This window comes from Cryphonectria parasitica, assembly GCF_011745365.1.
Source record: "Cryphonectria parasitica EP155 unplaced genomic scaffold M406scaffold_1, whole genome shotgun sequence".
NCBI lineage: Eukaryota > Fungi > Ascomycota > Sordariomycetes > Diaporthales > Cryphonectriaceae > Cryphonectria > Cryphonectria parasitica.
Genome location: NW_024468909.1, coordinates 5,448,320 through 5,468,089, shown reverse-complemented (window position 1 = coordinate 5,468,089; position 19,770 = coordinate 5,448,320). Strand labels below are relative to the sequence as shown.

Here is a 19,770-nt window from a genome sequence, read left to right as displayed (position 1 = left end):
AAAGAGGGCGGTGTGTGTGTGTGCTCGCGAATGAATGGCTGTTTGTTGACACCACGACACGCAAATAAAGCTAAGTCTTGCTCTCCGGGGATATATGCTCGCAACCGTAATACCTCACGTCCCTGCTTGCTCTCTCTCTCCCTCCCTGGGCATCTCTCCCGGTCTCCCTCTCTCCCTCTCCCATTTCTCTCTCTCTCTCTCTTGCTCATGACAACAAAGGGGGTGAAGGAAAACAAGCAAATAAAGGAAGAACACAAAATAGGGGGAGGGCGTCCTGGTGGTAATAGTACAGTGCCGCTTGTAGTAGAAGATTATCCAAATAACGCCAAAGGCCAATTGACTCGTGTAGGTTCCTTTCCATCCGGCCAGGCCAGGTTGGTTCTCCAACAGACAACCTTCTTTTTGTTTTTTTGCTCTAATGGCGCCCATCATCATCGTTTCTCTCTTCTCATTTTTCCGCCCCCATCTTCCTCGGGATCCAGCATGATTGCGTCGTCATCCCCTTTCATCATGCTGTGTTTTGTTTTCTTCCCTTTCGTCATCGCATGTAATCGCAGCAATTCTTACATGGACTCAGTCCAAGGCCACCAGGGAACGAGTGTGCGCGGCATTTGTCTGCCTTATTCATGAAGTTCTTTTAGGATGTGTGTTTTGACATAAGACAAGAGCCTGTCTGTCCTGTTCATAAAAAGTATTAGGATAGACTTAGATCCAGTTGACCTCCTGGTTGGACAAGGTCGTTGGTGCTGTGCTGCCGCTTGGTCGTGGGGGTGCGTAGACGGGAGTGTTTTCGCTTCCGGCACTACGCCCAGTCGGCGTGTTGAAGCCCACGCCCTTCGGGCTGGGTAGCTTCTTGAGAGACCTCCCAGATGGGCTCCTCTGTGGGAAATCCTCCTGGGGTCTGTAGACTGCAGGGCTGAGAGTTGCCAGATCCTGCTCATTCTTCTTGCCGCCGGCCACCCCGGCTTCTGTCGGCTTGGCGTTACTCCCCTGAGAAAAGTCGGGTGTGGGCGGTAGGGTCTTCATCCTCGCCTCCCAGATGGATCGTCTCTTTGGTGGGTTCTCGAGGACGATGCCCGCACTGCCAGAGCCCGAGGCCGACGGAGACTGCGTCTCCGCCTCGGTCAGTGGGGAGGATTTGGCAATGTGCAGAGGTGGCACGTCAGGCACCGGCGGGACGTCAGTCACGACAGCCACCTCGGTGTCGGTGCTCTTGCGGGGTACGTAGTCGTCCATATTGGAGAGGCGGATGCCAATCTGGACAGTGGCGGTCGAGACGATGGATGAGTCTCTCTTGTGGCTTCTGCCCATCCAAGGCTTGACAATTGGTGGTGGCTTCCACGTGTCCCTAACCGGTTTCGATGTCACGGGCGAGTATGTGGTCGCGGGCAGTACTGCAGCTGCTGTGGACGACGAGGACGACGGCCCTTGAGGGAAGACAGAGTATGACTGCTTTCGAATCTGTGAAGGGGACACCTCAGAAGGTGCTTTGGTTGGCTCGGGGTACTGGGGGCCTGCTGAGATGGAAAGCCCTGGCGACATGGAATTGCGTGCAGCGGAACCGTAGCCCTGAGGAGAAGCCAGGCTTCTTCCATCCTCGAGGCCAGCGCCGTGAAGCAGTGTTGTGGCACTGTCGGCTCTCCCTCGGGTCTCGTTACGCCCGTTGACAGGCTGCAGCGAGTGGTCCGAGCCGCGGTGGCTGTCACGCGGGTCTTGTCGGTCGTACACAGACTTCTGGTCGTACTCGCCCCACTTCTGACCGGTCGTGGACTTGTTTTGTGACCGGAGGAACAGGTGCAGACCCGTAACCATTATGCCATTGACGTTGGCGACAACAGATGCAGCCATGGATAGGTTGAGAGTATCGAGAATGACCTTCTTTTGGTTCAAAAAGGTGAGACTGAAGAAGAACGGAATGATGAAAGCCTAGTGTGTCGAGTTAGTTGATCGGGGTCTCCCAACAAAAGGCATTGGTCGCTACTGGGGTTGCTCACATTGGAAAGGAAACCAAGACACAGATAGTAAATCATCCTTGACGCAGACACCCTCTCCAGAGGATCGACCATGTGGCCCCTGTGCAGCTGCAGGAAGATGGTCACGATGACGATCAACTGGAGCACCGTGATACCAAGGAACACCCCAAAGCACCCAACAGCATACTTGCGGACGAACCAGAAGAGCGATGCGAAGCAGAAGTCCTCGGTCCGGTCAACAGCGGCCACGATGAGTGCCGCCAGGAACAAGATGCCCACGGTAGCAAGGCACTTGGCCACGTTCCATCTCCCGCGCGGAGCGAACTGCGAGCGGACGCCTCGAACAGCCGTCTCAACCCCGAAGACTAAATGTGTAAATGGAACAAGGAAAAGAGCTGGAATAAGGATGTTAGCTGGACTACTCTTTTTTCCCCCCCTCCGTTTGTTGTTTCTGTCGTGATCTGTTTTCCACGGGTCAAGTTGGGAAGGGAACAAGACTCACCGGGCAACACGAAAATTGCCGTAATAGTGCAACCTCTGCTCAGCAGGGCCTGTAAGCCAACCGACTGTGCGGCGGCAAAAATAGTACTTTGGATTGTAATGCCCAGCGATAGGACGAGCGGAAAGACCTCAACAGTGTGGATATAGAAGAGCCCAGAGGGTCTAGTTGGCCTGTGTCAGCGACAAAGGGGAAGGACGGACGGCTTTCTCTATACGCAACGGCCCCAAGACAACTCACGGTCCAGACATCCTCCTCTGCATCCTCTTCTTGTAAGCCCGGCATCCAATTATTATGCCCATCGCCGTAGCAAACGCAGCCAGCGCATTGAAAGAAGCCAAGATGACGGTCGACGTCCGCACGGATTTCGAGGCGGCAAACTGGAGGGCGTTGGCGATCTCGGCGGCGGCGGTTGCATTCGAGGTCGTCGTGAGCTGGGAGTAGGTCGCTCCGGTGTCCGACATCTCCTCCGCCTGGGCGATCTTCCATTCCTCGCTTGAACCCATAGTTGCCATCGTCGAGCTCTCTCGGAGGCCCGATGCCTGGGGAATTTAGTACCTCAAAGAGGTGGGTAGTGGGCGAAAAACCGCGCGAGTCTCCCCGGATATCTCGCTAATGTGTCGACATTGGAAGTGAAGGTTGGTAAACGTAACGATACGTGTACAAGGGAAGGAATAGGGTAGAAGAAACAGAGGAAGAAGAAGAAGAAGAAGAAGAAGAAAAAAAGGCCAGCCAGAAAGAAAGAGAAGATTAACGATCGCAACCGCCCTCAAGGCATAGTCGAAGAAGGAAGGAAAGAGAACTGGTAAAGGTCCTGGGGCGATGATAATGGATTCCCGCCCAGGGGGGTTTCTCTACCAGACTTGCAAGGGACCCTACTGTGGATGAGTCGAAACAGACCCTGACCTATTCTGGCAAAGAAATAGTCTTTGAGGGATGTGTGTGTGTGTGTGTGTGCGTGTGTATGGGTGGGGTGTTCAGAGGAGAGGAGAAACGACATGCGCGAGTGGGCCATCGACGGGACAGGCTAGGTTTGGGCCCTTGGATACGCCATACAAGACATCGCATGGTCGATCCATAAACAGACTGGCCGCTCGCAGGGACGACGTAGCCGTAGGGGGGTTTGGAGGAAGTCTGGTACTGGTAGGACCCGAGGGGTGTTCTCTGCAGCCATGACGAGGCTCGACGAGGCTCCCCAGGCGCGGACAGGTGCGGAGCCGGGCCAGGGCCTAGACAAAGTTGTGGTGCCGCCGCCACATACATGCAGTCCTGCCCTTGCTCTTCGTCCTCTCGTAGGCCACAGACCAGGCCCCGTGATAGCCGATCAGGGTGGTCTTTCCATCAGAGCTTCCAGTCGAGGACCTTGACTCGTGTTGCCCGCCCTTGCAGCCCGCAATCCTGCCGCTCTGGCCTGGGGTTGCAAGACTGTGAGAACATACCCCGGATCCAGGGGCCAGCCAGGGGACGAGATAGACTGTGAGCAGCAGAGGTGCTGATTGGATGATTTGGTCAGGATCAAGGGGTCTCCCCCACCCTACAAGGCTGTATCTTGGGTATCTATCAAGCTTCCTTGGGCCGACTTGGTAGGGTTCGAGAACCGACAGCAGACTTTCCACAGATGAAAGACTGCATGCAGGGCTACACCCGATAGATCGTTACAGTCAGGATAGGATGAAGCCCGAAATTCATAGCTGACAGGTCCACGTCAATGACTAGCGGCGAAGACTGTTGAGATGGGGGCAGTTTAGAGAGACGAATCGCAACTCGTCACCGGCTCAAGAAAGAAAAAAGGGAAAATGGAAAACAGTAGGCCAGACGCCAGCGCACCAAGGAGGGTCGTCGCGCGCAAGGACGAGAGGAACAAGAAAGAAAGAAAAAAAAAGACGTGCAGGCATGGCACTGTGTGTGATTGGCGTGTGGCGTGGTAGCAGCATTGAGGGTGGTGGGAGAGGTGAGGCAGTCATGACACACGCCTGGGTTTCGCAGTTGAGCAAGTCATGTAGCAGGCTGGCATGGCACCCCTGCACTGCACTACCACACCACTAGGGTGTCGACGTTGAATTTGAGTGATTGAGGCTCACAGCAGCTCTGGTCCCCGTCCTGGCCGAGCTTGGCTTTGCCCCACCTGCCCTGAGGACGGATCGAAGGCTGCCGGTTATTGTCGCAACGTCAAGTGTGTCGGAGCCCCGCCCAAGGAGGGAAAAAAGAATCCACCTCCACAACGACGCCGCGACGTCAAAGACCCCTCTCTCCACAGCCTGTCAAGCAGCCCCATGTCAAGCCGGCCTTGGCCTAGAACCCCGCGTCTTGTCCTACCATCTACAGTACGGTACAGCTCCCTCCTGTTCGCCAGAGGCCTGCAGGCGACGTATGCGTTGGCAAAGGCATGGCATCATGGTTTCCATGGCGTGTCGAAATTCTCCGACCAGATAGGTGCATATGACGAAAGGAGAAAGAGTCTAATGCCCTGGAGGATAACCAGCACCACAAATCACACGACACCTTGGCTTGCTTAGCTCTCTCGAGCCGAGTCACAACATGGCGCGATTCGACATAGGGCAGAAGATGGAGTCCTAGTGGGCAGTACTATGGTAGTAAACCATGCCTCGCCACCCAGGGCGCATGTCGACTGGATGTGGTGGGTTCAAAGTGGCGGCGGGGTGACCAAGATTGCCTCCAAACTACTAGCTGCTTGCTGATGTGTCCCTCGTCGATAGGAGGGAGATCGACCTCCTTGCATGCAGCGCTGCATCACTGCAAGTACGCATCTGTCATGGTGTGGGAGAGCCCTTGACGGCCCAACGGATAGGATCAAGCCCGAACGTTTGCCCAGGCACTACAGGCTCACTGCCTCCTCCCCCTCGTCTTCCTCCGCCTCCACAATACGCCTCAGTCCCGAAGAAGCTTACTTCACAGCCACGAGTTCCCTTCTGAGCTTCGACCTTGGGACGGCAGGCTGTGCGCAAACTGTCCAGTGATACCCACCCATGCTGCGATGAGGGCCCTGCTGTTGAGGTTAGTCTTTCAGCAGACAATATCGCGAGTAAGAAAGTTCTACACACGGCCCTTGGACCGTCTAAAGGCATGCGAAATGCCGCCATGCCGCCTTCAGTGCTGCAGGGATTCTCCCCCATGTCCAGCTTTGACGTCGAGTCACCACCCCCTGTTTGAAAAGGGCCGGTGATGTTCCGCGCAGGTCGAGTCCAGCTTACCAAGCTACATCGGGTTGGAGAGCTCGTTCGTTACTGAGTAGAAATCACGACAACAGCTGGTCTTTCACCCAAATATCTCGGGCTTTCTCATCGGCTCCTGGATATTGGGTCCATGTTGCTTGATCACGATCAGTCCCAGCTTGCAAGGCCTAGACGTGTCTGGCGCCCAAGGAAATCCGGCCTGTCCGTACGCCCTACGGACATTTACCACGGCCCGCCCCTGCAGACCTCAGACATGTTTATCTTTCCCCTGCTCGCTACTCGCTTGCCAGGCAGGTAGGTGGTGGGGTAAATATGGACATGGGCCACCGTCACTGATTCCATCCTCTCCGTGCCTCTATACCACTCCCACTCACCCTTAGCCAGGACAAGGAGGTAACCACCCCCTCCCTCCCAAATACCAAGCCCTACGTTTCCCTACTGACATGCCTCATGGTGCATGCGCGGGAAGTCCAAGTATGCTCACTATGGCTAAACCGCCGAACAGGCCCCTTGGTGTTTCCGCCGTGGAAGCATCTTCATCCGAGCTCTCGACTCCCAGCTCGTAACTGAGCCCACGCTACCTTCCTCAGTATGGCAAGGTCAGAACATGCATGACTCTTCGCCACCGTTTCTTGACGCTGGATGAAATAACACGTAACCCACGAGACGGCTAACTTGTCATGCGAGCCCCCCTCAGACTTTGGGAGGCGAGATACCGGAATGTTTACCCGGGGCCTTTCCAGACTTTGCCTCTCTGCGGAGCTATGACCACCACTATCCTGCCGAACTAGAGTTCTCTAAAAGCTCGAGCTCGACTATGAGGCTCGTGGGGAAGAATCTTGGTCAAGGAGCCACTTTTCATTTATCTCAGACAACATCTGCTTGTCAACCATACTCATCAATTCTCCGACAGATAGCTAGCTTCGACCCCTTATGGCCCTCTTCGTGGGGGCGCAAGTAGTACGGCTGTGATGGAAACTCCTGGGGGTGGCCTCGACATCTCATGTGCGCTTACACTCCTCTCAGTCATCCTCGTCTGAAGTTATGGAAGATCTTCAGTGATGGTCCTTTTTGAAGATCGGCCATTTCTTTCTTTAGACACAGCCTAGAGCATAAGCAGGGTCTCCTCACACCCTCTTCTCACCTCGACGGTTCCTTCGATCCCGTTGAGTATCTTCGGAGATTTGGAAGCTAGACTCTGGTGAGAGTCGCTGCTGCTGGATCTCGCCTCCAGCTTCCAGTGGGGAAGTCTCACGACGTTCTGTGGCGTTGTGGTCCTTCGCCCTTGCAAATATGAGGGCACCAACGCGATCAGCCACTCATAATCATAATGCGCAGATTCGTTCACTGGGGACTGGACCTTTACACCATGGAAGCATTTATCCTCATGAATCACACAAGGGCAATTTTCATCTCATCACCGTCCGGTTCTATCAAGAGAAGAAGATCCTTGACAGGCCATAAGGCAGATCCCTCCCCTCTCTCCCCCCCCCTCTCTCCCCCCCCCCTCTCCCTCCCGCCGTGATACGCCACAGCTGTGTGATCTGCGAACCCTCTCTCTCTTTCTGCCCTCGACAAGTTTTGATCTGCTGCTTTTGATACAGAGCTATATAGGCACAACAAACCCTTCAGATGTTAAGTCGTCCTCGCGAGACATTTTCCACACCTCAAAGGTTTTCATCGCGTTTGTCTTTGCAAGGATCAATCTCACGTTTCCGTTCTAAAGAATGACTAGCCATTTCTTTTACTCAAGGAATTGTAAAAGAGAAGGATAAGATAGAACCACAGTCGCTGTTTCGTTTCATGTGCCAACCAGCGCTCTATGAAATGTCGATATACCTTCCAAGTCGCGACCAACTCGCACACATCTCAAACACCTACCCCGCGAAGGGAGTGAAGGAGATGGGGTTGTATTTGGCTTTATTTCCGCACTAAGCTTACCATGATCCCCATGAGCTCATCGCGCTGCCAGTATCAGATAGATTGATTACCCCAAGACAACACAGTAGGTGGCGGAGTAAAGCCAAGTTCTTTTGACATATCTTAGCCCCGTGATGAGGTAAGTCGCCAGGCTACTCCATAAGCATAAGAGGATAGGAGAGAAGGATAGAGAAGAAGGGGGAAAAAGAAGCATGAGGACAAGGGACGACCCTCGAAGCATGAATTCAGGGAAGCCGGGCCAACCACAAGCCAGACATGGTAGGGATCTCCCTCGTGGCATCTGACGTCCGGAATAACAGGAGGCCCTGAAAATAATGCGAACGGAAGATACAGCCGAGAGGGGGGGGGGGGGCGGCCTCTTTTTTTCACAAATAGCGGAGTGTTCGAGGAGGACAGCAAGGATTCATGCATCCGTTTGGAGCGGAGGTGTTCACGCAAGCCAAGCACATCATCCCTTCCTCTCCAGAATGTGTGGGATGCTGATTAGGCAAAACCATGCGTCACGCCCTCCACGACACACATGTTTCGACAATGCCGTGGTAGGAGCAAAAGGAGAGGGAGTCGGAGGGCGTATCAGTCATTTATTCGAGAGAAGTTAGCGTTGCGCGACGGTCTCCGAGCAGTAGTCCGCCTGAGCCGTGCCGGGATACCGCATCTGCGACGCCTGTGCCTCGCTTGTCATCTTCGTCTGTGTAGTGACGGTGAGGGGGAAAATGGAGGCTCGGAAAATGTGAGCCTCCTTTGGGAAGGAGAACGAAGGAGTAGGAGGAGAAGAAGAAGAAGTCAGTGATGACAGAATCAAAACTGAGATTCTATGTTCCCTGTGCACAGCTGCTCGTCAGCCTCGCGCGGCGTCGATGAGGATGTGGCACCCTCCGATTGTAAGCCACGTTGTAGACACGAGATGAGCGGCCGACCAAACAGACTGATCGACAGAGCCTCTGCGAAGGAAAAGGGACTCTGTTAAAACGAAGCTGGCTGCATGCTGCAGTGCCTTGCATATCCCACCACCTACTCACCCGCATATGCGGTCTACCCGCAACAACCCGAATGAGCCGGCAGGATAAGAAGAAGGAGCTGGAAACCCATGCCGCAAACCCGATCAGAAGCTTCAAGTGGCTTGTTGGTCTTCCGCTTTCTCTGTCCGAAAGCATGCGGGGAGGTGGGAGGATGATGAAATGATCAGGACGCGGGATGCGCAAGTCCCGGTCCTCCCCCTTCTCCTTTCTCCGTGCAACTCACATGAGACAGCCACAATCCTTCTCAGAAATTGCTGGAGGGTGAGCCAAGAGCCTCGGAGAAATGTATACACTCGCCTTGCTTTTCGACATCCGCCACGAATTGACACGATCAAATCGTCCCATAGGGAGTGTCGAGAATCGAGTGAGGACGATGCGTATCGGCTGGCTGGCTCTTCAAGACCCACCGCTATCTTGTCGCGCAGCCGGACGGCATGCTGGTTGACGGCGAGTGGCGTCGCGATAGCTTCCACCAGTCCAATTTGGACGTGCTTCCCAGCAGCCTAGAATGCACTTGACACGATATGCACTCGGTGAGAGAACGATCCCCAATACGTATGCAGATTTGCCTTTGGTGTGGCAAACTCGTTTCGGTATAAGCGATCTACATTGTCGACCATGAAGAGAACAAAAAAAGCCCCGAGAATGGTATCTATTGCTTCATATCACATATTCAAATGCGCGCTGTACAAGTCTGGTCAAAAGCGGCTGAATCACAAATACCTATCCCATCATAACATGCATCAAACCCGACTCCGAAAAGTATCAGTCATCCACCATGAATTGAACCCATCCCTCCTCTCTCCATGCAGCGGGGGCTTCACACTGCCCCCAGATCCGATGGGAGAGGAAAAAAGAAAGAAGAAAAAGACAATTTACTTCGATTTCTTAACAGTAGCCTTGGCACTTTGCGCCTGGAAAGCTGCCGAGAAGGCATTCCAGCTGACATAGATGGCGTAGATCGGGATGAACACCCACAGCATGTTGAAGAAGACCAGGTAGAGCCACAGGTAGACGAAGTTGCTCCCGTCCAGCCACTGGTTGCCTGTCAGCCACTCGGGGCAGAACGTCATGAAACCTAAAAGTGAGGTGATTAAGATCAGTCTTGTTCACGGAGCGTAGGGAAGGTCCCTTACCTCCGTAGAGCTCAGCCGTCGCGATGATCGTCATGATGATGTTCGACCTTGGGTTCTTCTTGGCGATGTCGTAGCACACGAGGCAGGCCAGCGGCCCGACAACGAGCACGGTCAGAAGTTCCAGGCTGATCACACCCTATAATTGTCACGAGCGGTCAGCACCTTCGCCGAGGTATTTGATTCCGTCCCTTCTTCTTCACAAATATGTCTCCATAGCATCCACGTAGCAGATGTCTTTCTTGACAGGAGGCCAACGACGTACAGTATCCGCACCAGCCCATCTCTTATCGGCCTTTGCATAGACCATCCACAACTGGGCAAAGGGATTGTCGCCGCCAGCCTGCGCGCCCCAAATCCGATCGTCATGTCCGAGGTATCCGCGCTGTGTCGGGTAGGCGGACAACGCCTCGCGGGCGCTGATCTGATCGGGGGACTTCCAGCTGAAGAAACACTATCGATATAGAACGAGTAGAGGGTCAGCACCAGCTCCCACACATCTCATTTCGGTAGTTTGACGCCGCGTCTCCAAGGAAAAGGGTAGGGAAAACGGGGCTGGAACTTACGTGATACAGGAAGGACCCCTCCAGGAAGAAGTGGATTCCGGCGTCAAAGAGGTGCCAGATGAACAGGAACCGGTAGCTGCCGGGCGTCGTTGGAGATAGGACCTTCAGAGACGTTCCGTAGGCCACAGCTAGGATAAGGACCGTTGAGGCTAGAGATACCAAGGTCGTCGTATCGAATAGGTCTGGAGGTAGGCCAGAGCCGGTCGCAGCGTTGGAGGCCATGGCGAGGCGTCAAATAAATCTTTCGAAATGCTGAAAAGCCGTTGGCGGTAGTGTGTTGGGGTGTAGAATCTTGACGCTGTCAGTCGAGATAATACTATTTCAGATGGTGCTGTTAATGTAAACTCGAGCTCGACCTCACTGTCGTGGAGGTCTGGAAGGTAAGGGTCCACCGAAGCGGGAGGATTCAGCTCCGAAACCCAGAGGCCCGTGCACCGGTACAAGGATTGAATACAACCTCTCGATTGACTCGAACAATTGCTTTCGGTAATGATGGAATATATCAAATATTTGTCTTGGTGGGCGTCTTGACCCTCGATTTGGTCAAAAAGATTCCCCCATCGCGAGGCCAAAGTGGAGACGTGGCTGTTTTGGTTCGTCTCAGCGGGGAGGCTTTGTCAACAAAAACAAAATGAAAATAGCCCGTCCACATCAAGACAACAACTGATGCTGTAAGTCAGCTTGACCAAACAACGTGAGCAAGTCTCATTGCACCACAATATGTATCACCATTTTCCGAGGACAGCAAGCTTGCTTCTTCAAGGAGTTGAATTCTCGAGTTTAGGTAAACTATCCTAGGGGTATGCTGCGAAAATCCCATGTCCCTCCCGCTACTGAACTACCCGCCATCAGGCCATAGACATTCCACTAAGCCATGATGACTGAGGAAGAAATCATGCCGTAGACGCCAAAAAATCCAGACTCATATCGTGGGTATCCGAAGTGAGAAACCACTTAGTGGGTGGCCTTCTGCTTGTTGGTCTCGGCAGAAGCCTTGTCCTTGTGCTGTAGTTGAGCGGGTAGGTTAGCATATGATTATGTGTAGGCAGTGTTGATATTCAAGCTGCTGTGAAAGCTTACCTCGTCGAGCGAGTCACCAACGTAGTCCTTGCCAGCCTTGGCGCGGTCGGTGATGCTCACGTCGCTGTCCTTGGCGACCTGCTTGTTGGTCTCCTTGGAAGCGGAGTTGGTGAGCTCAGAGGCCTTGTCTGTAACGGTCAAGTCAGTCATGATGAACAGATATGTGAATCTGAGATGTCGAAAGCCAAGATGACATACCAGAGACGTAGTTGGCGGTGTTCTTGATGGTATCCATTGTGGTGGTTGGGGTTGGGTTATGTGAGAAGTTTTGTGTTGAGTTGATTGATCTTGAGGTGAAATTTGTAGTTGTTGTTGATGGGAAAAGAAAGTTGAACGTTGAAGGGGAGACTCGAGAGGTTTAAGTAGTAAAGAGGATCGGCAGGGGACCTGGCTGAGTGGTAGCGCCTGTCTTGTCAGTTCAACGCTTTCGGAGTCTTCGTTTCCCTAGTGACACATACGCAGTTGTGTTGCTAGCCTGCATTTCAGGTTGTTCTTGCCTCAAGCAGAAAGACTATCATGTGAATCAGGAGGCTACGTCATGGAAAAGAGTACTTAGATGCCCGGTGGGACCATCACGCCTTCAGATTAGAGCCAAAACTTCCCAGAGGCCAGCTTTATTGGACAGAACAGGATGGGCTAGACCATCGTTTCCGATTCTTCTGGAGTACCATCTGGAAGGAGGTCCCGCATGTGTAACAGGAAGGGCCTGGAGGAGGGGCTTTGTGCAGTAGTGACGGGGAACTTGTGACCTCTGACGTAGGCCGCTTTGAGAGGCATGGGAAATGTTATTTCTCCATCCGACGAGTGAGCACAAAACCCCGCGGTATCATGTCACCCCTTAGGAGGAGGCGCGCAACAGCGGGTCACCTTGGTGAGATGACGTACCTAGGAGCCTACCATGTACTACGGTGGTAAAGGTAATGAGTTGCCTATTCATCTTCGTTCGATGGTTCTCAGCTCACCTCAAGCTTGATTAGATTAAGGTAGAGACATGGTTCTGCATAAAACTATGCACTACTAGTTCGTACAGTATGAAGTCCTCCGGGTCGGGTCAGGCTAAGCTAGCCCATCTGTAACCGCCACCTATCAAATTATCAAATCTACCAGTTCTGCCTGATATCAACGTCCTATGGTCTTCCACCCATAATCTTCCTGCTTTTGTTCTGCTGTCTTTGTCCTCTATATGTTCCCATGGCATTGCTCTTAGTATCTTTGATAGATGTGTGGATGAATGCGTTGAGAAAGTTGATGACGTTGTGGGTACGTGGAAAGGATTATTGCCTCAAAGAGTAAGTGGGCCCATCGCGGCCTCTCACGGTATTGGCTGTTGCTACAGCTCCAATCCCTGACGGAGCATTCCTCCCGCCCCAGTACAGTGGCAGAGTGGGCAAGGTCGGCTGCTGCTATTGTTACTGCCATAACCCCGCAATGACGTGGGTGCGCTGCTGGCGGGGGATTGGCCCGTCAGCCAACAGCAGCGGAACATGGGAAAGTCTCACCAGAGAAGCTGAAAAAACCCCCATCTCGCGCTACTGTGTACTTTGGTAACAGAATCGTAAATAGGGCCCACTCTTGCTTGTTCCTGCAGGACAGCCGTATACCGACCCCCATAAAATCATCTGTGCGTATTCGCCGCCCTAAAGCCCAGATCTCGATCGTGGTGTGGTTGCTCTGATCGACGTTGTGGTGGCGTCCGGACCGATCACTCCGCTATGACGCCTCCTCTGCCTGCACAAACCTGCACAAGCCGCATCTGCCCAGCCACGGGGCGCGCTCCAACCTATGAGGCTTGTCGCTGCAGAAGCACGAGACGATATGTTGGCAGGCCCACCTGGGGCGGTGCTGGGATAGTGCTGCTGCCAAAGGGGGCGAACAAGTCGACGGTGGACCTCGGTATGGACCACCATCGGCGTACTCTTTGAAGCTCCGGCCTGCATTCATCATAATCTCTGCCCGATCTTCCCTCGGCCATCCGCTTGTTTACGGAATTCCACGAGAAGGCAAACTCCTCCCCTGAGGCAGGACCGAGGTGTCACCGAGCACACACGATGATGCAAGTGGTCCTGAGCTGCCTGATGGTGCGCGGGGCACAGAGAGGAGACCTTGCATGGGCAACCTCGGCCTAGTAAGCGACATAGACGACGCTCAGTCTTGACGATGGCCTCGTGCCCCCTTAACCGCCACACCCGACATACATACATACATCCACCATCGAAGTTCAGCGAGCCACGACATCCCCCACGCCGTCTCCCTCCGCATCCCGTTTTCCCTCCTTTCCGTTCACCTGGCTCACCAACGCTCCCCCTCCTGCATGCCTTCCTCGAATCCGACCCCCACCACCTTCGGATATTGACCACTTCCTGCGTGCCGGAATCTGGCAATGCAAGACCATGTGTCGACAAACGACAGGCTGCTACCAAGGTCTTTACTGGCCCTCAAGTGATTGAAGCCAGCCATAGATTGTGTCCAGATGGTCAAGCGACATCACCAGACTGCAGCATGATCCGTAATACTACATCGTGGCATAGAAGGACGTTGACTCACAAGGTCATCAATCATCTTAATAGTGTAGGTCATGTCATGGAGCTACCTATAATGTCCGGCCCCGAGGACCTGCCTTGATGCACCAGGCGACCTTCATCGCTGCCTTGTGAACTCTCCACCCCTGGCAGGCAGCGAAGCGTGTGCGTGGGGGCGGGTGGAAGGGGAGGGGGGGCTCGGCTTCAAGATGATCTGCCACAAAGAGAACAAGTGTGCTCAGGCTGTAGTCAAACCTGATGTCGGGTCTGTTTATTCATTAAAAGATGGTCCGATATTGCATGATGAACATGCGCAGAATCATATCAGCAACCTGGACCATCAGACAAGTACATACCGCCCTCCTTTTGTAGGTGACTTTCAGTGTGAAAAGCAGACCAGGGGCAATTCTGTATCAAGCATGGTGACAGAGTACGATCCATGCTATATAAAATGATAGGAAAGGGAAAAAAAGAGGAAGGAAAAGAAGTAGGATACGCTCCAGAATCGTGTCGAATGGTATTTTTAATTGGGATTGTGTTCTTGCTCCAATAAGAGTGTGAACAGAAGGGTCAGACGGTCAGGCACTTTGGAAGTCCTGATTCTCAGTAATATCAGCATTATATTCTTCGAATTACAAACTTTCTCCTTCAATCTACATTCTAGCACAGGCTTATTGCTCACCGTTCCACCACACCTTATGATAACAGGTAGCCCTCTATATTGGGCCTCAGAACGGTGTACCGGGGGCAAGGGGGGCTGTTTTCCCTTACGCAGCCAAGAAGTGATCACATGCTAACTTTCCCAAGCTTCGACGAGTAACAGGTTGACAACTTGATCATGAGATTTGATAATCTTGCAACAATCTGAATTTCTGAGCTCAAGGTGTGTTTATGCGACAGCTGAAGGCAGTGGCCACTCCCAGCTGACTGGAAACGGCTGTGGCCTATATAGCTGCGTAGAACGGTCGGACTCGCACATGTTTTCTATAACAGCCTTACCTTTGGACGAACTGCCACCAATCCTGATAGGTCTTGAGGTTCCCTACCAGCTGCCCCCCCCTCTCCCCCCCCCCGGAGTTGCAGAATTCGGTTCAGATCGACCTGGAGGAATTACTAAGAACAGAAGGATAGCAAGGGAGGCATAGAAAAGGCAAGGCAGACGAAAGGCATGTTCGAAACGAAGCAAAGGAAACATGTATTGTTCCCTTGAGAATCCAAAGTGCTCCTGATCACCAGCTATGCAGATGCCCTTTGAGGGACGCCATGATGTCCACACTGGCCGGGAACGACGCCCTGAATCAGCACCTGCGCCAGCCACGCTCTTCGACGGTGATGATCACCACCACTGCTGAGAGGGAGGGCTGCAGGTACTGGCTAAAACTCGAATACCACGGCCGTACATTACCTTGGGAAGCAAGGTTGTTGCGGTGTGGCTGAAAAGGAGTAGAGAGATTGGAAGGAAGGCCTCTTCATCAGCTCGTCTAGCAAGCTTGACATGCATTCCTTTGCAGAGGGTGAACGGTCCAGGGGACAGCATGTGAGTAGGGAGCTTCGCTAGAATAAGCAATCGCATGTCTTTCGAGATAATGTCCATCATTAGAAAGTTGAATTATATTTGATAATGATATCTTAACCATATCTTTTGTTTTTTCCTTCCAAAAAGGAGCCATCGGTATCTGCGCTACAATTGTCATCATTAGTTATATTCTGAGGTGAGCGTGAACTGAACTTTCTTAACAATGATATGCTTCAGTTATATAAACTTCGTCCAGTAAGCTTCTCGGGCTTCGGGAACTGAAATTCTTGCTACTTATCAGGAGAGCCCCGTAGTCTATGACATTGTCCATTGCATAATGTTCGTACTCTCGCTACACTTCAATTCACCAGCAATCAGTATCACAAAAGATTGGGATTCATGCATTGTACTTTCTTGAGGTTACCAGTTGAACGAAAACTAATAAATGCTTCTTGCCCCAGACCGAACGTCCACATGCGTTGAGAACGGCTCTGGTAGATGAAGTAAAGTACCTTTCGTGCCATTGGCATAGCGTGTCAGAGTCTAAGATAACAACGTCATGTTACCATGTTCTGGTTGATGAGGCCATGCCTTGCGTCGGCCGTTTCGATAGTACGTTGTGTAGCATGTCTTCAAGCCCTGCAGGGCTACGGCCAGATCCAAGCATGCATTGACTTGCTTCTTCCTCTCCAATCATTCATACCTTCTTTTCCGTTTTGCTTTCTTCAGTTAAGTTTGGATGATGGCGTTGGAAACCCTGACTATCTGAGGGACGATATAGTAGCATCACTTATTAAAGGCGTTCTTAAATCTCCACTGCCGACGAGCAACGAGAGGCTATACCCAGGGAATGCTTTCTTGCGTGTGGCTAGACGTGTAGCATGCGGAATAGGCAACAGATAAAAGGAAGAGGGGGAAGAGAGGGAAGCCTGATAGGACCTTCCTCTTGTATCGTTGGTAAAAAGGATAGCAATTCGGAAAGCTGGGGGGGAGGGCGGAGATTGATATTCAACACGAGCATAGAAAAACACCAAAAATGGGTTTCCCATACCGAGAATTGAACTCGGGGCCCACGCTTGAGAGGCGTGAATGTTGACCACTACACCATATGGGACTTGTTCACTGGCTTTGTGTTGATTGGAAGTGGTCCTGGAGGTCTTTCCTATGTGCACCGGGGCTCAAGGGGTTTGTCTACTCGCTTGTTGTTTTTGTTAGAGAAGGCGCTGAGGGGTGTCTACAGCTTGCAGGAGCATGAGAAGGGCATTAGCATCACTAGGCAGGAGGGACCAACTATCTGAATTGCAGTAGAAAATTTGCTGCCATGCTATGTTATTGTGTATGCCAAACACTGGGTCTTATTGAAACATTTCTCTCTCAAAACCACGCATGAGCGAAGTCAACTTCTCACAATGGCCACCTCTGAATTGACCACAGCTGATTCAGTTCTGGATTCTAGTCATAAATTCTATAGGTCTAAGTGGATATAACACCTAACACACTAAGTGAGCACTGACAAATCTTAGATGAGTTTAGAGAAGTTGGTCTCGCCCATATTGCCCGTGTCCTCCCAGATATGATCAACAAGAAGAGAGAGCTGCTGAACCATCCAGTCCTCCTTGACCAAGGGCCTGCCATTCTGCGCCAAACTCGATCGACGTTTTGCAAGTCGTCGTCGGGGGTCTCATGGCAGAGTTCTGCCCTTGTATGATAAGGACCAATCCTTCTTGGTTAGCTTGGAATGGTCTGCATATGACGATCCTCCTTTGGGCCGCTCTGTTGCTTCGCCAAGAGACTGGATCGCAGGATAACCTCGGGATACGCCACCTGCACTGCACCGCTGCACCACTGCACGCGAGCGTTCGGGTTGCGGCCCGTTCCCTCCAAGCGTCGAAAGCGAAGCGCCAAGGTCGGGCGGTCAAATACCACGGTGCGACGTTGAACTCTTCTTGCTTGGCATCTCTTCCTCTTGTCCAACTATTGCTATCCACGAACTTCTTTATGTGGGGCTTGTGGGTGGTCGAGAGAGCAAGAGAGGAAGACAGACTTCTTTCGAGGTATGGTCTTCTCCTCCTGGTCAAGGCGCCTCACCGGCCACACGCATCCCAGCTTGTCATGTTCGCGTCGAGGTGCCACTCCGTCAGGCGCTGCAGCAACATGGGATCGATCTCCCGGTTTGCCTTCATGAAGACCGTCTCGTACGGGTGTACGTTGGTACCAAGGTACCTGTCCTTGTACAGGAAGTCGTCTGGCTTGCCCGCCGCCTCGCAGAAAGCCTCGAACGAACCGTGCGAGTGGGGCGCCGTCATGACGACGTCCACCTCGTAACCCTGGGACTTGATCAAGGTCGTGATGCCAATCTCGGCGTGGACGGCCTTCTTGAGCGAGGAAAAGCACGGCGTGAAGCCTACAGGGTCCAGACTGGTGCCATAGAAGTCGTTGACGGAGGCTGAGAGGGCGAGGTCTGGGTCGAGCAGGATGGACATGCCGATGTCATCGGTCGCGAGGAGCATCGACTGAAGGTGGATTCGAGGGTGGCAGTTGAGGGTCGTGCCGACGAGCTGGTTTCGGGGCGATTGTCTCCACGTCAGCCTTCCATATACACATCTGCAGTCATCTTTTCAGGGGGACTTGGATCCCTTCCTTACCTTGACCTTGTCGGTGATCTTGCCCAGGAACGCGTCCATCCAGCAACTCGGAAAGTACGTCGGGGCAAAAGGCCCCCGCACGCTCGCGTTCATGGTAATGAACCGCTTGTATTTCTTCCACAAGTCGTCCTGGCGTAGCACCTCCCCGTGCGCGCCAATGTCGAAGCACTTGTTTTCGCGCTGGACGATTTGGATGTTGGGCAGGTCGGGCAGCATGGTGTAGGCGTCGGTCTCGCCATTGAAGATGAAGACGAAGTCGGCGCGGCCGTGCAGGCCGTTGCGGATGAAGAAGGCGAAATTTTCGCGCGCATTCTCGGACTCGGCATAGGTGTATAGCACGAGAGGCCGCAGGCTGTCGTCATCGATATTGTCCTGAGGCTCGCTCGCGTTCGCGCTCGCGCTGTCGCTGTCGCTGTCGCTGCTGCCGCCGCCCTTGCCGAGCCCAGGTAGCGTGGAGAGGACTCCGTCTGCCGCCTGTGGGCGCAGGAAACTGACGCTCCAGACGAGCCAAATGCACAGTAGTGTTGCGGCGGCGGCGGTCTTCCAGCTCACCAGGGCGGAGCCGGCGAGCTTGGCCATCGTGACAACGGAAGAAGGGAGGGGACGGTCTTGTCTGCCCTGACGGCAAGCCAGGAGAGGAATCGAGACCCTTCGGGATCGATTTCTTCCTCCTTGTTTCTCTCCTTGTTTCTCTCCGTCTATAAGTCTGCCATACAGGCGAGACAGGCCAAGAAAAGAATGGTAATCCGATTGTTATACAGTTAAGTACACTTGAAGAGGATCGTCATGACATGGTTCTTCTTCTACGGGTTCAGGAAAAGACACAGTAGAAACATTAATTAAGAAAAGAGGGAGACCTAAAAAAAAAAAAAAAAAAAAAAAGGGTCTCGACCTCCTTTCCGTCTCGACGCTGGGGCGCATTCTGATACTCAAGTGGACCCCCTTAGGAATGAGCGATTACGCGTGCCGTCTTTGGGCGCCGTGGTCCACCTCCCTGTGGGGGGCCATACTGTATTTAATTATACTATAATGCCTCGATGCAGAGTGTCGAAACTGACTTGATTGATTGAAGAAAGTCTATTGAATGTATTTTGATCCTCAATACCCTCTATCATGCCTACTACAATATCAGGAGTACAGCGTGTCAGTGAGAATGAGCCCAAGCTGAAGTCCACGAGTCCAGACCCAGAAAGCCGGGATGCGCCAGGGGTTGGAGTCCTTTCACCACCAACCAGCTGGCCTTAAGTTCATAGTTGGCGTTTCGCTAGTTTCGACAAGTCAAGCAACCTGAGTAACCCCCGAAATACTAAGACAGGATAATTTCATGAGGAAGTGGGAATCTTTCAGCCAGCCACATTTAGCGTCCTCTCGATTCGAAGGCTGTTCATTTGGTTCATTACTCGCTTCATGACGATCACTCAATTTCTGGTAGTTAGACAACTATCAAAAATGATAATAGGGAGAAGAGAGATTCTAGAATGAGTCTTTTCCTGCGCGCGGTAAGCTTTTGGCATGTCCAAACACAGCCAGGCTTAGCGGTTCTGGGCCCAAGCCGGTGCCAGCCTCGTGATAACGAAAACGGATGGTAGTGGCGGCTTGGCGATTGGCGGGTGCGGCCAAGAAGCAGATAACTAATTGGAATGTACTATGGAAGTTGTGGCTTGACCTACCGCGTTTCCGAATCA

General features: G+C 52.8%; 4 protein-coding genes and 1 non-coding gene across 5 annotated transcripts; all 5 read right to left on the bottom strand.

Moving 5' to 3' along the window:
• Positions 1 to 615: 615 nt before the first annotated feature.
• On the bottom strand, positions 616 to 2,936 carry M406DRAFT_285653 (uncharacterized protein; the record flags this gene model as incomplete). The annotated part of the gene is made up of 4 exons (XM_040918632.1): positions 616 to 1,926; positions 1,995 to 2,368; positions 2,476 to 2,636; positions 2,713 to 2,936. 4 exons carry the CDS (start codon positions 2,934 to 2,936, stop codon positions 706 to 708), a joined length of 1,980 nt encoding a protein of 659 aa, XP_040781820.1. The 3' UTR covers positions 616 to 705.
• A 6,281-nt stretch (positions 2,937 to 9,217) lies between these two features.
• On the bottom strand, positions 9,218 to 10,547 carry M406DRAFT_285648 (Emopamil-binding protein; the record flags this gene model as incomplete). Its single annotated transcript, XM_040918631.1, has 4 exons — positions 9,218 to 9,704; positions 9,763 to 9,898; positions 10,025 to 10,213; positions 10,326 to 10,547. 4 exons carry the CDS (start codon positions 10,545 to 10,547, stop codon positions 9,502 to 9,504), a joined length of 750 nt encoding a protein of 249 aa, XP_040781819.1. The 3' UTR covers positions 9,218 to 9,501.
• A 528-nt stretch (positions 10,548 to 11,075) lies between these two features.
• Positions 11,076 to 11,722, bottom strand: M406DRAFT_101014 (uncharacterized protein). Its single transcript, XM_040914937.1, has 3 exons — positions 11,604 to 11,722; positions 11,406 to 11,533; positions 11,076 to 11,330 (listed from the first exon to the last, which is right to left on the bottom strand). Exons 1-3 carry the CDS (start codon positions 11,638 to 11,640, stop codon positions 11,280 to 11,282), a joined length of 216 nt encoding a protein of 71 aa, XP_040781818.1. The 5' UTR covers positions 11,641 to 11,722; the 3' UTR covers positions 11,076 to 11,279.
• Positions 11,723 to 16,482: 4,760 nt separating this feature from the next.
• Positions 16,483 to 16,554, bottom strand: M406DRAFT_t14. Its single transcript has one exon. It is a non-coding gene; the product is annotated as a tRNA-Glu (tRNA).
• A 970-nt stretch (positions 16,555 to 17,524) lies between these two features.
• M406DRAFT_67219 (uncharacterized protein) lies at positions 17,525 to 18,664 on the bottom strand (the record flags this gene model as incomplete). Its single annotated transcript, XM_040925049.1, has 2 exons — positions 17,525 to 17,998; positions 18,086 to 18,664. The coding sequence occupies 2 exons, from the start codon at positions 18,662 to 18,664 to the stop codon at positions 17,525 to 17,527; spliced, it is 1,053 nt and encodes a 350-aa protein (XP_040781817.1).
• Between the last annotated feature and the right edge of the window lie 1,106 nt (positions 18,665 to 19,770).